General features: G+C 45.1%; 4 protein-coding genes across 5 annotated transcripts; 1 reads left to right on the top strand and 3 right to left on the bottom strand.

The window, feature by feature from the left end:
• Positions 1-475: 475 nt before the first annotated feature.
• hadhab (hydroxyacyl-CoA dehydrogenase trifunctional multienzyme complex subunit alpha b) lies at positions 476-5,833 on the bottom strand. Its single transcript, XM_049741242.1, has 20 exons — positions 5,672-5,833; positions 4,968-5,009; positions 4,780-4,850; positions 4,537-4,670; positions 4,312-4,450; positions 4,113-4,232; positions 3,919-4,021; positions 3,728-3,850; positions 3,537-3,655; positions 3,410-3,466; positions 3,221-3,330; positions 3,016-3,150; positions 2,723-2,894; positions 2,459-2,545; positions 2,238-2,378; positions 2,089-2,157; positions 1,756-1,951; positions 1,300-1,414; positions 1,060-1,205; positions 476-894 (listed from the first exon to the last, which is right to left on the bottom strand). Exons 1-20 carry the CDS (start codon positions 5,736-5,738, stop codon positions 749-751), a joined length of 2,292 nt encoding a protein of 763 aa, XP_049597199.1. The 5' UTR covers positions 5,739-5,833; the 3' UTR covers positions 476-748.
• Positions 5,834-6,285: 452 nt separating this feature from the next.
• Positions 6,286-8,505, bottom strand: LOC125981280 (zinc finger MYM-type protein 1). Its single transcript, XM_049741244.2, has one exon. It carries the CDS (start codon positions 8,389-8,391, stop codon positions 6,304-6,306), a length of 2,088 nt encoding a protein of 695 aa, XP_049597201.1. The 5' UTR covers positions 8,392-8,505; the 3' UTR covers positions 6,286-6,303.
• A 2,056-nt stretch (positions 8,506-10,561) lies between these two features.
• mapre3a (microtubule-associated protein, RP/EB family, member 3a) lies at positions 10,562-14,766 on the top strand. 2 transcript variants are annotated; one of them, XM_049741253.2, is made up of 7 exons: positions 10,562-10,785; positions 11,893-12,020; positions 12,089-12,234; positions 12,312-12,504; positions 12,974-13,116; positions 13,203-13,355; positions 13,660-14,766. In XM_049741253.2, exons 2-7 carry the CDS (start codon positions 11,900-11,902, stop codon positions 13,726-13,728), a joined length of 825 nt encoding a protein of 274 aa, XP_049597210.1. In that variant the 5' UTR covers positions 10,562-10,785; positions 11,893-11,899; the 3' UTR covers positions 13,729-14,766. The 2 variants fall into 2 exon arrangements, with proteins under 2 accessions (XP_049597210.1, XP_049597211.1); XM_049741254.2 differs by having other exon boundaries at positions 10,583-10,785; positions 12,312-12,468.
• A 126-nt stretch (positions 14,767-14,892) lies between these two features.
• Positions 14,893-17,263, bottom strand: nat8 (N-acetyltransferase 8). Its single transcript, XM_049741255.2, has 3 exons — positions 17,106-17,263; positions 15,845-16,133; positions 14,893-15,693 (listed from the first exon to the last, which is right to left on the bottom strand). The coding sequence occupies exons 2-3, from the start codon at positions 16,119-16,121 to the stop codon at positions 15,296-15,298; spliced, it is 675 nt and encodes a 224-aa protein (XP_049597212.1). The 5' UTR covers positions 16,122-16,133; positions 17,106-17,263; the 3' UTR covers positions 14,893-15,295.
• Between the last annotated feature and the right edge of the window lie 21 nt (positions 17,264-17,284).

The raw sequence follows: 17,284 nt of genomic DNA, 5'->3' as shown, positions 1-17,284 counted from the left end.
TAACAAATAATTTTAACAAGCTATTTCTCATTTTGTTACATTTCAGGCACTATAAGTAATATATAATAATAAAATATGCATACAAAACACATGGCGGCTCGGTGGCGCACTGGGTAGCACGTCCGCCTCACAGTTAGGAGGGTGCGGGTTCGATTCCACCTCCGGCCCTCCCTGTGCGGAGTTTGCATGTTCTCCCCGAACCCGCGTGGGTTTTCTCCGGGCACTCCGGTTTCCTCCCACATCCCAAAAACATGCTTGGTAGGCCGATTGATCACTCCAAATTGTCCCTAGGTGTGAGTGTGAGTGCGAATGGTTGTTTGTCTCTGTGTGCCCTGCGATTGGCTGGCAACCAGTTCAGGGTGTCCCCCGCCTACTGCCCGATGACGGGTGGGATAGGCTCCAGCACGCCCGCGACCCCCGTGGGGACTAAGCGGTTCAGAAAATGGATGGATGGATAAAAAACACATAAAAAGCCTTTGATTCAATAACAAAATGTATTTAAGGCCCTACATTTACATGATCAATCCCATAACATTTTTTAAATGTACAAAACAAACACTACCTGCCATCCTGGTACATTCCAGCGTGAATTATTATATTCTTTCGGAATATTTTAATGCACCTATATCACCGACTACGTGTTGATCTGGTAAAAATGAAAAGCATCCAATTCTTGTGGTGAGGCACCTTGTTGATGTGGTCGACTGCATTCGTGTTAAGCGGCGACAGGCCAAAGGCAACGAGCGGTTCATTTGTGAAATTTCTTTGTGGAGTCGCTGGCGTGATCCAGGAGGAGCTGGCACGGCGTGAAGTGATCCCCATAGACCGCCTCATACCTCCTCATCTTCTCCACCAGCTTGTCGGCTCCAAAGGTGTCGACAAAGCGGAACGGGCCTGAAAGTCCGGATGGAGACATGAACTCTCATTATTTACAAATACAAACACGTTTCCTTTCTGCATTTACAGAAAGTGATAAACATGAACATTTTTTATTTTTTATTTTTTTTAAATATGTCCACTTTATACATGGTGTGGCAGCAGAATAAGATAAAGTCTGACCTCCAAGACAGGGGGGGAAGCCCAAACCGAAAACGGCACCGATGTCTCCCTCCAGGGCGCTGTTCAAGATGCCTTCTTGTAAACACAACACCGCCTCGTTGACAAAGCGAGAAACCAGTCGGTATTGGACGTCATAGTCTGACGAACTGAAAAAAAATAAAGATTTGGAATGAAGGGGAAGACGCTTTCAGAATAGAACCGCAGCTCGGTAATTTCATTAAAAAACTAGCGTGAACTAACACAGCAGGGTTGGGAGCAATTTTGTATTTCTCCAGGATTTCCCCTATCTCCGGATTGACGTCTTTGGATTTCAGGCCTGGCTGGTACACGTAGCAACCCTTTCCTGACTTGCGACCTAAAGAAACAAACAAAAAAAATCTTTATTAATATAACATTTTTGAAAATCAGACAAAAGCATTGCTGTTCCACTTTATATAGACCACAACTAAATGAGTAAAACTGAATAATTTATTAGTGTGATACTTTAAAAATTGATTGAATAAATTGTGTACTTTTTTTTTTTAGAAAATTACTTTTCTAAACAAAATTTGTAATGCTACAAGATTAGTTATTTTCAACAAAAACTCAAAAACTACAAATATAAAGTTGGTTATTAAAGTCAAATTTGAGAAAATGAGTCATCCTTTGAGAATACAGTCAAGTTGAAAAAACGTTTTCAAGTCAAGAATGACTGACCTTTGAATCCCATGTCCACCAGCGTCTTCAGGACTTGCACGTCGCCACCGCCGAAGCGCGATCCGAAAGCCTTGCCCAGGTCCTCAGCCACGTGGGCAGCCACATCGATGCCGACTTCGTCGATGAGCGTGGCAGCGCCCACAGGGAAGCCAAAGCTGGTGGTGAGCGCGTCCAGCTTCTTGGGGTCCGCCCCTTCCTGCGGACGACCGACCGCATGATGAGGCCAACATGCTCAACATTTTGCGAGTCTATTGAAAAATCCTGACTGCTACTGGAGATTATCCTGAACTTGAAATCTCGAGGTGCACTTGAGCAAAGCGCGATACGACAAACCTGAAACACTCGCACGGCTTCAGCCAACATGGGCGCTAAACAGCGTGTGGTGTAGAATCCTGGTCCGTCCTGTAGACACAGTCGCTTCCATGTAATTGCTGCACACTTTTTTTTTTTATTCTCCTGAAATATGTCCAAGAAAGCCTCACCCCGACCACGATGATGACTTTGCCCTGCTTGAGCCCCACAGCCACCGCCGACGCCGTGGTGTCCTTGGAGGTTTTGTCGGTGGTGATGATCTCTAGGAGCTGCATCTTGTCCACCGGGGAGAAGTAGTGCATGCCGATGACCTGACCATGACGAAGATTGTTTTTAGTTTTTCACAACTCTTGCTCACGAATAAAAAAAAAAAAAAAATTTTGTTCCAAACCTTGTCAGGCCTCTTGCTGGCGGCGGCGATGTCCTTGATGGGCAGAGCCGATGTGTTGGTGGCAAAGATGCAGTGAGGAGGAACCACCTGGGTGGATGAGTTTAAATGCAACAACTCATTTGCAAGCCAAAAAAGCAGCACTCACCGAATCATGCAAATAGACAGACCTAAGATTTTTTTTCCAATGAAGGGTTTGCAGCATAGTCTGCGGCTTGAATGTGAATTTCATCAAAAGCATACATTGCGTTTATGAGTTGTACTCACAGCTTCCACTTCCTTGAGGACAGCATGTTTGACTTTGAGGTCTTCAAACACGGCCTCGATCACCATGTCGGCCTTCTCGAAGCTGCTGTAGTCCAACGTGCCAGACAGGTTGGACAAAATGGAGTCCCTCTCAAAGGACGTGATGCTCCTCTTCTTGGTCTTGTCGTTCAGCCTAACAATGAAAGAAATTTGGCATGACAAAATTTATAAAAAAATAATCTGCCAACCCCGAGTTTGCATTGTCTGGCCTCAAACAAACGGCCAATCCGAACAGTCTTGCAAAAATAACGCACCCCTTGTACACCTGCTGCTCGCCGCGTGCCAGCCCAGCTTCTGTGGTGTCCTTGAGGATGGTGTGCACGCCTTTGTCCACCGTCACCTGGGCAATGCCTGCTCCCATCAGGCCAGCGCCCAAAATTCCCAGCATTCTAGTGGAAGAGAAACCATTCGGTTCAAACTTGAACGGAGGACTACAAAGATGGCCGCAGAGTGACTCACTTGACTTCCTTTGCAGGGCTCCCAAAGCGGTTTTTCTTGCACGCCACCTGACCGTGATAGAGTCCGATGAGGGCCGCAGACTCGGTGGTTTTGGCCAGGTGCCCAAAGTTCTGCCGACACACGGAGAGAACGAATAGGTTGTTACCTGCGCCAAGAATGCTTTCCTCGCACACAAGTGGCTAATTGTACCTGAGACTCTGCCAGGTATCCAGCAACGGGACCTTGCTCCATGCCGGTTTTTACACACTGGAAGCAACAAACCAAAGAGTTCACCTGCAGGTCATGTCAAATGTTCATGAACAGGACAAGAACTTACTTCAATAATCTTGAGGGGGGCAGGATAAAGCCCCTTGCTCTGTTTCATGACTTTGCCGTGGACCGTCTTGTAAATCTGCTTGCGCACTATCTCAAAGCCCATCACGTAGTCTTGGATCTCTGCCGATGGGGAGACGGTCAGAAGTGTTCAAGTGGCGTCATGTAGTGTGCGGACGGAAGGCCGTGACCTACTCTGCATCGTGCCCTTCTCCTTGCGCAAAGGAATCTTCTTGCTCACGATGCCCTTGGCACATTCCACGGCAACCTCCTCCAGGTAGTCAATGGTCCTCTCCTCGGGGCTCTTTAGACCGGGTCCTGTTCAGGAGGACTATTAGGCAATGTTCGACGAATAAGACACGAGGTGAAGGAAGTCTTTGTCTTACCGAGGGTGTCTACGAGCTGGTCGACAAGGCCCATCTTTTTGGCTTTATCTGCTCGAATGTTTCGTCCCGTCAGCATCATGTCAAAGGCGCTGGGCAGACCCAGCTGGAGGCAGCAAAAGCAACAGTTGGGATTCATCCTTAACAAATATAAATAAATACAATAAAAAAAAATAAACAAAAAACGCAGCACCAACCATTTTGGGCAGTCTCTGCGTGCCTCCGGCTCCCGGCAAAAGGCCCAGCATGACTTCTGGCGTACCCAGCACCGTTTTCTTGCTTTTAGTTGCGACCCGGTACTGGCAGGCGATGGCAAACTGGATTGACAAGGAGAGCATTGAGAGGTGAAATAAAAAGGGGAAAAACTCAAGTGTGGCAGCAAGACACTCAGCTGACCTCCAAGCCGCCTCCCAAGCAGGAGCCATTGATGGCGGCCACGATGGGCTTTGGGGACTTTTCGATCCTCTCAAACATTCTCTGGCCTTCCTGCGAGAGTGTCGTGACCTCCTCGGCGTTACTGCAGTTCTGGATCATACTACGGCCCAAACGTGGTCATTGATGACATTCCCGCAAAATAACCAACATTGTTATGAATGTTGGACTTTGGAGGTTCCGTCTTACTTGATATCCGCTCCTGCAATGAAGCATCCCGGCTTGGAGGAGATGAGGACAGCGCTCTGCACGGCATTGTCGGCCCACACCTCGTTCATCACCTCCGTCAGCTCCTTTTGCATTTGGACCGACAGTGTGTTGACCTGAATGAAAGAAGAATTATTGGCAGATGCACACTTCTGTGCATAGACATTTCCCATATGCAAAAAAATAGCCTTTTAAAGGCACCCCCAAAAAATAATTGTGTTTTACCTTGGAATTGGGGTCATTGATTCGAACCACAGCAACGTCGTCCTTGACTTCATAGCTGACGTGTGTTCGGGCTTAAAAGAGAAGGAGACAACATACTGTTAGAGAACTAAACTGTCATTCTTTACTATTTACAATAGTGAAAATCTGCCAAGTTTTTGATTAGGAAGGTATTATCAGTTAAGTGATACCTAGCATTGGGGTGGCCACTGAGAAGGTTCGAAAGGAGGATCCTGTGTAGTAAAACAAAAAACGAGCAAATAGTAGATAGTTCAGAAAAGTAACAAAAAGAATGCCAATACACTAGGACAGTAACGCTGTATCTTTGAAAACATGTGGACTGCTGCATGATAAATATTTATTTATTTTAGTATTCGTTTTGTCATATGGCCGTCAAGAGGATTTGAATGGCCGACCTCAATACGCTCCCACTCCAACCCTGTGTCATGGTGACCCTTCACCCACATTCGAGATGCCAGACTTCCAATCGGAGCCAATTCAATAGCAATTTGAGACTAACATTAAACGAAAGCAAAATGAAAAAAAGAAATAATTCAAACTGACACCTCATTTATATTATCTGCAGCATAATTGTCCAATTTCAACAGTCTTTTCTTGGCAGTACTGATAATGAGCATTAAACCCAAGTTCATTCACGATTCAAATTTTGAAAAGCATGTCAATGTTAAAAGTGGGGGAAAGGTGACTGTGATATGGTTAACTAAGGACTCTCAACCTTGTGTTATTTCATACATTAGCCTTTGCACGCCTTTCATTTGAACCAGTTCCCACTTTTAGTCCAACTGAGTAAGACAGCCACCCTTACATACGTTAACTTAGACAAAAGATATGTTAGAAACATTTAACAACATCAAAACATCCCGGTGTGTTTTACCTGGTGCGGCGGCGTATCTCCTTAGCGTCAATTTGGAGAGAACACCCAGGGAACGAATACAAGCCATTTTGCGGCAGGAGCGGGCGGAGGTCAGTCGGGAACGTCTAGCAAGCTAGCAAAGTTAGCGCTACCTCTTCTTCGTCGTCTTGAGTTGAATGAGAGGCTGGAAACAAGCGTTCAGGCTCATTAGCGCCGTCTACCGAGCTAGATTTAATAGGTAGAAAGAATTAGACTGAAGTATCCATGTTATTCAATTATTAAAAATAATTTGATTTTAAACCGTTTATTTTAGTCATAGGTCCTATTTCTATCTAATTAATTTCAATAAATTTATAAATCAGTGTGTTCACTGTGGCATCTCTCCTTGCATGCTTGAATGTGTGTGAGTGATCAGGCTCTGGTAGTGACGTGCGGTGAGGTTCATGACTGGGGAGACACTGACGCCCCCCCCCCCATTAAAATTTGTCCAACACCTAACCGTCTCACAAAAAAGATTGGGGAACACTGCTCTAGAGTAGCTTATTCATTATTTAATTAAAAGTATTTTAATTAAAATCCTATATTAGCAGTCTTCACATGTAAAAAACACTCAATAAAGCACATGGAATCAAAAATTTGTTTTCAATCGTTCTTTATATATATACAAAGTCCATGCGCTGCTCCTTCTGGACAAAAGCATCAAATACTTGTTTGTAAAAGTTGTCCTCATCTTCCTTTAGTTTTAAAAGTCTCTCAGTCTCAATGGAGATCACTGCCAGGGAAGAAAGTTGTTCTTGCTCAGTCCTGTTCCGACTGTATGTTTTCAGCCTCTTAAGCGCTGAGGATGAGAGCTCCACGGAAGACATCGTAGCTGGAACAGTGATCACGAGCTGAAGTAACTTTGTCGCCTCGGGAACTACTTGAATGAGCTTCTTCTGGACCAAAAAGTTGAGAAGTTGTCCAGGAGATTTACATTCGTCTCTCACCGTTTGTGAGCCGTACAGTCCAACGAGATCCGCCTTCAGGTTCACAAAGTCAAAAAATTTGGCGTATTTTGACAGACTCTGCATTTTCGTATCATCAAAATTCAGGGACATTTCTGGGAATTTTGTACAGTCCACCAAACCAAAGAAAGCCAGCTCACCAAAATGGTCAAATCTAGCCTTCATTTGACAGCTGATGTTGTCCAGAATGTTACAGAACAATCGTTTTCGTTCATTTGTGACTGATTGTTCGCTTCTACTCTCTATTAGGCCAAGTGTGTTGCATTTCCTCTCAAATTGGTCATAGAAACTGTCAAACTCCAGTTTCATGCGCTCGAGAGCTTCATTGGTGTCGCGGATGCGTGCAAGACAGTATTCAATGTCCATTACTTTGTTCTGCAGCACTCTGTAAAGTGCATTTGTTTCATTGAAAATGTCCTCGTATGTCATGAGGAGAAAGCATGTGGATGATTTTGACAGCCACCGATCGTATCCTTCTGCCAGCATCAGCGTATCATTATCCCAGCTGTCAGGGTTTTCTTGAATGGCATTAAATAATGCGCGCAGATCATTTTGGTGCATGCTTATAGTCTGCACCAGCCTGGAGTTTGAGTTCCATCTCATAGGATCGGCTCTGGGTAAGCGGCGCTTAACAACTTCATCCAGCCAGTGAGTGCGCTTTGTAGACTTGCTGAAAAATGATGCTAGTCCCTCAGCTGTTTTAAAAAATGTGCGACACTCGGGCATGCACTTTGCCGAATGCAATAGCACCGAGGTCAGCTTGTGTGCATAACAGTGGGTAAACATGGCTTCGGGCACTTTTTCTTTAATTTGAGCTTGCACACCATTAAGCTCTGAGGCCATTACAGCTGCTCCATCATAGGTCTGAGCTACAAGCTTTTCAACACAGCCATACCTCTCCAGCACTCCCAGGACATACTCGGAGAGAGCAGGAGCAGGTTTGTCCTCACTTACGTCATCAAAGCCCAAAAACGCCTCCTTCACCTCACAGCCTGCTTCAGTTAGAGCCACATAGCGCAATATGACCGACACCTGAGCTTGGTTTGTCACATCAGTGGTCTTGTCTACCTCTATGGCAACAAATGGAGCTGCACTGATCTCCTTTTTAATGTCATTTATAATGACATCCCCAACTGCTTCAATTAAATCATTTTGTATACTGTTTGACAAGCCAGAAAATACAGTGGATTTCTCATCTTTCTCGGCAAAGGCATGCAAGAGCTCCACGTGGTTGCCACATTTTCCACGAAATGCTAGCTGCTGTTTGGCGAGGAAGCAAGTGGCATTGATGAGATCTTTTAAAACTTCTCTGTTCTCTTTCACCTTTGCATTGTGAATGCTGATGTTCAGTCTTCGTTGCTCGTCCAAAGCTAAATCGATCCCCGACATCCCAAATGTTTTCAGCTCGATCTGGCTTTGGATGTGGCTGGCGGACCGCTCATGTCTGAATAGGCTCCTCGGCAAATTTTTTAAATCGGAATATCCATTGGTAATCCAAACGCTGTCAGAGCCCGAGAAAAGCAGGCAGGGAAAGCAGAAAAGACGGTTTCTTGTTGCACATCCACATAGCCAATCTTTTCGTTCGTACCACTCCGTTTGAAAAGATCTGCTCCGAAGTCCCGTTGTCCAAATCAAACCTTTTAACTCCGGAGTTGGTCTTCCTTTAGTGATAACCTCCTGCTTCGACCACAAATCCATAGTTGAAAACAGTTTGAGTTCGGATATGTAACTCTCCATTGTAAAACAAAATGTAAAAACGAAAAAACAACGAATGTAAAACGAAACATGTGGACGACTGCTCCTCAGTTGTTTACTGTAAATTTAAACTGGAGATCACTTATTCTACAGGGGGGCATGAAGCATCCCGGGATCACTAGCGCCACCTGCCATAAGGCTGGAGAACTATTGTTCGTTGCCTCCGTTGGGATAACACGACGTTACAGACAGATGACAAAAAACACTCGGGATTATATACATCAACTTAACTACAGAAATTAGTTAATATAGCCACAGTGTTTGAACACTTAAACAGCGACATAGAGACAGACAGCAGTTCAGTCTAACTCAGGTATGGGCAAACTACGGCCCGCGGGCTACATCCGGCCCACGGGACCGTTTAATCCGGCCCGCCAACCCTAAATAAATTGTATTATTAAACTTTTTTTTTTTTTTTTTTTCTCTCGGTCATTTTGCCTGCAATGACTGTGTTTCCCCAGTAGATGGGGAACCACTCGCCTGTGCATTTACTACCGGAAGCCGTGTCAGAAAGCTCGGTGCACACTCACAAGTGCGTGTACGTACTCAGTAGTACGGAAATGGCGCACTCGCGCTCTATTTGTATCAGTGCCGAATTTAGAGCGTGGGTTGTGACGACAGCATTCTTGTAATTTGCGTGCCGAGCTTTCGGATACAGTTTTACGCTAAAGCCACCCACAAACCTTCCCCTGGAATCCTTCCATTAAAATGAGTCGCCCATGGAAAAGCAAGGTGGACACTGAGTGCCGAGTGTTTAAAAAGACTGGCCAATTTGGCTCGACGTACGCGACGTGACGTTCAGCCACATGAACATCAACATCAACCCGTCACAGATCTAGGTAAACGGACCAACACCTCGGATCTCTCCTAAGAATTGCCACAACAAATTTTACTCCAGACTATGACACACTAGCAAAAAAAGGGAGACCAACAACACTGTTCCCACTGAAAATGAAGGGGAGGCTTTCAAGTTTGTTGTAAAAAAATGCATTTTGAATATGATCTGTACAAATAGCAGGGATTGAAACAAGCGACCATTCTCATTTTCAAACAATGCAGGATGCTCAAGGACATTGATGCACCACCTGTTTGTGACTAATCTTAACCTGTAAAGTTCTCAAGGCTTACTTTAAGGAAGTGTTTCCCGTTTCCTCACCTCTGTTACCAGGTGTTTGTGAGTTAAAACTCTGCTCTAATTTTCAGATGCCCCTCACCGTGTTGCCGTTTTGATTACCACTTTATTTGGATGTATGCTTTCACCGATTCTTCAAGATGATATATTTGGTCAGAATGTTTGCCGTTTGATGTGATCTCATAAGATAAACATCTTTCATTAATCTGACCTGCAGGCACTGAAGTGATGGAGACTGTTATTCATAATAACAGTGTCGTATTTTATGAGAATCACTGATAGCAGTTTTTTAGGGATTTTTTTTTAATGCTGTTAATAAATGCATTTCTTTTCAAAAAACTTTATTTGAATATCCATGCTTTACTACCTTCTAAAGGCCAAAACCTTTTTATGCAATGACCTTTACAGGTCGTTTATATTACTTCACACAAACACTACATCCATCTGCCCCTGGTTCAGCCCCCCGGTCAAAATTTAGAACCCAATTCGGCCCGCAAGTCAAAAAGTTTGCCCACCCCTGGTCTAACTGCATAGCCTGTCGGCATAGGCAGCCGTGTGGTTACGCAATCCTCAGAGGAGAAAAGGCAGGAAGTTCCTTGCTGGGCTCTGGTATGTTGTGCACGATGTATGAGATTGAATTATGATGAATACAATACAATATTAATAACAATTAACCATGCAGATGCACTTAAACTCACATTTAATATAATTCAGTAGACTGGAACGGTATTTTATTTGACTTCATTTTATTTTAAGAAACTTCAGCACTCTCGCTCGTATTTTTAAATCGTATTTCATTAGACTTCATTTTATTTCAAGCAACTTCTGCACTATCGCTCGTATATTCTAACGTGATTGTCCTGGAACTTTTCTGACACACATCATTCACTGAACATGATTGAATCACTTATCAGATGATTGTCATGGAATATAATGAACGTATTTGTCCTCGGAGGTGGAACGAGGGGCAGATGAGGGGGAAAAACAACCGCAAGTCCCATCATGTGTCGACGGCATAAAGCGGCCAAAGTTCTATTTTTAATCAGCAACCCCTTGAAAGCAGCGTGGAGCGGCAGCGCATGCGCAGTCGCAGGCGGAGCGAGCAGACAGTAGCCGAGCCGAAACGAGCGGCGAGAAGAGCAGAGGGCGGCCGGAAAGCAACCAGGGCACTCAGGCAGGAAGGCACAGCGCACCGCGGAGGCTTTCACGGTACCACGACGACAACGGACAGAAACCGGAACGCAGTAAGTAAGAGAGGGTAATTGCAGCCACCCCTGCTCGCATCTTTTCTTCCTCATTTGGAATGATGATGTTTAAGCGTGGAGCGATCGGCAGTGCGGAGGTATGTGCGGAGGGAGGAGGCCTTGTCGAAAGCGGCAGTCAAGCCCTTTTTGTCGAGGCTGCGAGACAAAAACATTCCCCCCCGAATAAGAATGACAAGCAGACCTCCGCCCTTTTTTGTTGTCTGGCCGGCCTTGGGCGTTTCACACCCCGGATGTTGGTGCAGTCATCCCCCGGTTAACGAGGCCCTGCCGGCGGCTGATCGACGGAGGACAAACGCACTCCCTCAGCACCATCATCGATATCTAGAATATAAAAAAAAATCTCATTCACTTCATTGCTTATTTTCAGCCAGAAGGAAAAGAAATTGAAGAACTTACTTTCCGTAAATGGTGGTTTACTGTGTTATTCAACGAAGTGTTGCCGTTGGTTTATTACTATGAAACGCATGAGACGTTACAGTGATCGCAGCTTGCACCAATAACTATATTGTATACAGTGATGCTTATGAAGACGTATTTATGTGTATATATTGGTTAAATTAAGAATATTCAAACATCTTTTGAAGGGATGGGCGATTATTGACACCAGTTATTTGTATTGACTAATTTTTAGGTATTGGGTGCTCTTGGGGGCTGCTGATACCAATCCTTTGAGATTGGTGGATTAGCCATTTTCAGTCAGTCACTTTTTGTCTCTAAATAATTTGACGGTCATTATTTTCTTGTCCATTTAAAAACGCATTTTGCCACTTGCTGCCGGCTGAATATGACATCACTTGTCCCGAGGGCTCAGGTAAAGTGAGCATTGAGAAGGCTGATGCTGCCAGATGTTTGATCTCACACGCACGCACACGCTTAAGTGTTTGTGTAAGACTCCGAAGGGATTATGCTCACAAACGCACCCCTGCCGCACACGTGCGGATTAGCGACAGAGCCAACGACTCCTCGCCCGTTAAGACGCTCAAGAATCACCACGGTGTTTCCACGACAACAGGATCTCATGCTTGACGAGGTGTTTCATGTGGCACGCTAATGGAAGGACTTTTCAGCAACGTGCTTTGTTTTCAGGTCGGGGATGGCAGTGAATGTGTACGCCACGTCTGTCTCCATTGACAACCTGAGTCGCCATGACATGCTGGCGTGGGTCAACGATTCCTTGCAGCTCACCTACACCAAAATCGAACAGCTCTGCTCAGGTAAGACGGGATTGGCGGAGGTACTCACAGCAGCGGTGGCAAACGGTTGCTTTTTTTTTTTTTTGCAGGGGCGGCGTACTGCCAGTTCATGGACATGTTGTTCCCCGGCTGCATCCTGCTCAAGAAGGTCAAGTTTCAAGCCAAACTGGAGCACGAATTTATACACAACTTCAAAGTTCTCCAAGCGGCCTTCAAACGGATGAGCGTCGACAAGGTCCGACTCGCTTCATCGACACGCTTCACCTCACGTTCCGCTTTTTGTTTTGAGCTCATCTTTTTGTGCTCCTGTAGATTATTCCGGTGGAAAAGCTGGTAAAGGGCAAATTTCAGGACAACTTTGAGTTTGTGCAGTGGTTCAAGAAGTTCTTTGACGCCAACTACGACGGCAAGGAATACGACCCGATGCTGGCCAGACAGGGGCAGGATGTGGCCCCTGCCCTCAACCCAGGTGATCACTTTAGCCACAAAGCAAAGAGAACTCCAGGTAACCAGAACCACTTTTTGGGTCCATTACTGCACGGTCTTTGCTGGGCTTTGCAAGCCGTGAATGGCCGTCAATTTTTATTTTTGCTAATCGCACTTTACGCTGACCGGTACCGCTTCCTTAGGGCGGTCAACCGATCATCGCAAAGAATGCCAACCAGCTGAATGAACTTCATCTGATCCAAGAATGAAGACGGGAGTCAAATCTTAGAGCGCCACTTTAAGCACTAACAGCACTTGAAACTTGCCTGACTTGAGTACATCTTTCTGGCAAATTGCCTTGTTTGACTTTTTGGTTTGCAACTTGAGCTGCTTTCTTTTTGAAATGTTATTTGTCATTGCTGGTCTTCGGGTCTTGTCTGTGATCCCAAATCCATCCAAACACGAAGGTGGCGTCGTATGTGTACAAATACAAAACAAGTTCAGATCAAATGCCAACCGGGCCTCGACCGTGTTCTGACTGCCATCAGGACCGCAGAGGACGTCTCCGACGGTGCCCAAAAACATGCCGACGCCGCAGAGGGTCCAACACACCACCCCGGCCTTGAGGAAGAACCCCACCCTGTCTCGGAACGGTGGCAGCGACGCGGAGATCACGGAGCTCAATCAGCAGGTCGAACCCCGAGCCGGAGAGCACAGTACTTGGGCATTTCCGTCTTGTCGCTACCGTTTTTATTTTGGTCTTCCCTTTTGGTGCAGCTGATGGAGTTGAAGTTGACAGTGGACGGCCTTGAGAAGGAGAGAGACTTTTATTTCAGTAAACTACGAGACATCGAGCTCATCTGCCAGGAGCACGAAAGCGAGAGTAACCCGGTGCTCAGCAGGATAATCGACATCCTTTACGCCACAGAGGTGCGCCACACTAACATGTTAAAAATGCTCAAATGGCCATTGTTTGGAAATTTGAACGTCTTGAGCAGCTTGTGACATCATCACGCACACACACAGACACACAACTACTAAATGGCAAGCAACGTTTTAAAGCTTGTCAAATGTGAAATTGTTAAAAGGGTGATATTTGTCTATACATTATTTTGCCATCAAAACCAATCGGTGTTTAGAGTCAGAATGCTCTAAACTGGCGACCTTTTTTTTTTGGGAGGGGTGGAGGGTGTCATTGTTATATTTTGATCACTGTGCTCCTTGTGTGTTCCAGGAGGGCTTTGCGCCTCCGGAAGATGAAGAACTTGACGAACAAGCCCACCTGGACCAGGATGAATACTGAACACCGTCCTGCTGCCCTGCCCCGCTCCGCCCCTCCCCCTTCCTTTATCTGATTGATTTTTAACTCTTTGTGCACGCGCTTCCCGACTAAACTCGGTTGCCACCTCACGGAATGGTCGTTCCCCGTCTTCGTCACGCGTTATTTTTTTCTTTGCCGTCACACAGCTACGCTGTTTGCCGACGGCGCCGTGTGACTTTGTCGCTGTTCGCTCAGATGAGGGCTCTGTAAATAATGACCGCATTTTGGGTTTTTGCTCAGTGGGGACTTATTTATTTTGCCTCTGGTGTGCGGCCTCGCAGCACTTTTTCAATGACAACAAAACTCAAAAGTTAATTTTGGGTAGCAGTTTCTTATTTATTTAACTTATCATATTTTTTATCAATCTCCTGTAGCAGAAATCTACTGTAAGAGAAAACTTGAGGCCAAGATTTTTGGTTTCCGCTCGAGTTGGTTTGTAGTGTGTAGGGGGGGGGGGGGTATTTGAAGGACGTGATCGAGGCGCCTTGATTGATTACTCCGATTGAGCAGCCACATATCTGAGCATGAGAATGTTATACATTGACTGTGAATGAGTGATATTTTGTAAAAAGTGTTTTATGTGGAGATTCTGTCTGATGTCACGCTGGTAAATGCAACACAATTTTTTTTGCAGCCGGTCATCAAAAGCACGGCCAATCAAAGGCGGCAAAAATGACTATCGAGGTGTCGACCACCCAGCACAAACGGTAACGGCAAAACAGTTGAGTCGGGGTCGTCGCGGTCGTTTTTGCAGTATTCAGACCATCTACGTTTTGTCTCATTTGTTGGTCGTCCTCTTTTTTGGGGAGGGGGAATCATCGTCAACCTTCTTGAGCATTTCCGCACAAATTTTAACACCTTATTTAAAAAGGTACTTTTTTTCTGGGGGGGGGCAGAATCTTGCCGAACAATACGAAGTCCTCTGGCTGCCTCCTATTTTTTTCAGAATCGCTTCATCCGCAGCATAAACATGGACATCATTTTTGAGTTTTCAATAAAACAATCCGTTGTGAAATTAAACTGTGCTGTTTTTGTCACCATTCCTTTGAAGTGCAATACTGCCATCTAGTGTTCAAATAGAGATGACATACCGATTGGATAAAATGTAATGTACCAAATAAAATAACATCAGAGACCAATAAAAACTTTGTTCAAATACGATTACTTTTAATTTAAAAAAAAGGAGGGGGGGGGGTAGAACCAAAAAAACGCTTGCAATATTTCAATGTTTTTAAAAGTGAAGACGATTTGGGTATTTTGGCAAGGAATATCAAGTCAATGCACATAATTTGCTTTGGCAGTCCACATAAAATAACAGGGATGGATGGGCCAGTTGGGGCTCAGACACCTGGGATCTAACCAATTCATTATTAAAAAAAATATATTGATTTGATAAATAGGTAAGCGGTTGGGAAGATTGGTGCTGTGATTTTTGCAAGCTTACATCTGACGATTTTTTTTCTCATTTTCCTTCTACTTATGTCTGAAATACACATGAATTTCAGCATAAAAAGTTTACAACAAAAGTAGACCTGGAATGTGCACTTTTTCACTTTTCCGTGCCGTCTTTGCACAGGTCCAGTCTGTACTCAAGGAGCAAGAAGTTTGAGAGCTTGGCGGTGACGTCGGGCTCCAAAAACTCTCGCACCTTGCGGAAGCCCATGCCTTCGTACAGCTTCTGCGCGTCCGTCTGAACCACCGATGTGATCAGGACCACGGAAGCGAAGCCTCTGTCGCGCGTGAATTCCACCACTGTCCGGCACAGCTTTTTGGCCATGCCCATGCGGCGGTGGCTGCGCCGCACCGACATACGCTTCAGCTCCAGGCAGTCGGGGTCGCCGTTCCTGGGCAGGCAGGCCACCATGCCCACCACGCGGCCCTCACTTTCGGCCACCCAAAAGCAAGCGTCCCTGGGGGCCATGTAGGTCTCGCCGATGGTGCTGAGGTCTGTGGGATAAGTGTCATGTCATGTTATTATGATGCTCTTTATTTGTGTACCAACCTTGGCCACCGGGGGCAGTATAGTCAGTCCCCACTCAGAATAAAATGCAATAAATAATATTGTAATAATATACGAGGCGGGCCTCGAGTTTGACACCTGTGCTGCAGCAATTGTCGATATAGGTGTTGAACTTATGCACCAGCATTTGTCGGGCAGCGGCCAACAGCAGCGTGACGGCGAGAACGGGCAGCATGAAGGACTTAGAGCTGGCCAGCAGGGTGCAGAAGGTGCACATCAGCAGCATCTGACTCAGCGGCTGCTTGAGTATATGCACGAAGGACGCCGGCACGTGTTCGCTCATGCCCAGCGAGAAGATCTCTCGCACCGTAGAAGCGTCGCCATCGCGGTACTCGCGGATCTCCACGTCGGACATTGCGACGCTCAGCTGCAGAAAAAGGAGGAGGCAAATTAGATGCAGCTACTACAGAGTTATCAATTATTCAATTGAATAATAACTCATATTTCTATGAGTGTGAAATTTATTTATTTTATTTTTGGGGCATTAATAACGATTCATTCTTTTCTTTTTATTGTATTATTTTAATACACATTTTAATTCTTTTCATTAACATCTTGTTGTCTTATTTCGGTCCCAAAGCAAACGTTCACTGTTCTCTATTCCTGGAGGTTAGAGACAGAGTGCTTCCACAAATCCAGCTAGCAAAAATGTGGCATGAAATTTTGTTTATGCTTTCAAATATTAACTTTCTCAAAACAAATGACGTAACAATGACTTGATTTGGGGAAAAAATATGCAATGGAAATGCACAAACAGCAAAGCCTAACCAGAACCTTTGCTAACAACCCAGACTAAATTTAGCTTCTCCCTGACATACAAAGATTGTCTCTCAGACAACATTAAAAAAGAAAAACGTTCAAAGCTTGTTTGGTATTAAGTAGGGTGACCAGACGTCCTCTTTTTCTAGCACATGTCCGTCTTTTGAGCCCTAAAAAATGTCCGGGGGGAATTTGCTGTTTTGAGCATATCGTCCAATCTTGCAGGCACAAACCAAACACGCTGTTTTCTTAATTTCCACCACAGGATTGCTGACTCGTACAAGTACAAACAACCCTATGACCTCAGGGCAAAAAACACGTGAAGAACAAATTCCATTGTTAGATAAACAGACAGCATTTAATGTCTTGCATGATATGCCAACTTACAATCGCCGTTTTCCACGAAACCAGTAACGTTTGTGATGAAATTGCTCGCAAAACTGCTTTAGGATTAACTTAAGCGTTTCTGGCAAGATCCTTAGCTAGCTAGCATAGATGCTAGGTAAACACATCAAACGTGCCCCCACATTATGGCATTGCGGAGAGGACGAGAAAACAAAGAGAAAGAAACCCAACATACCTGTACGTGGACAAGAAGTGTGTGAAATATTCAGCAGAAACGCAACTAAAACCGCAAATCTGAATGCGCAATGAAAGTCGCACTCATTGCTCTCTACAACCTTGAGGCATTCTGGGTATAGGATAAAAATGGGAAAAACAAAACTCCGAGTTATTTCTACAACGATACAACCGGCAGTC

The sequence above is a fragment of the Syngnathus scovelli genome, chromosome 14 (genome assembly GCF_024217435.2).
Source record: "Syngnathus scovelli strain Florida chromosome 14, RoL_Ssco_1.2, whole genome shotgun sequence".
In the NCBI taxonomy this organism is placed as follows: Eukaryota; Metazoa; Chordata; class Actinopteri; order Syngnathiformes; family Syngnathidae; genus Syngnathus; species Syngnathus scovelli.
The sequence above is the reverse complement of the archived record's forward strand: the minus strand, read 5'-3'. Positions and strand labels throughout refer to the sequence as shown.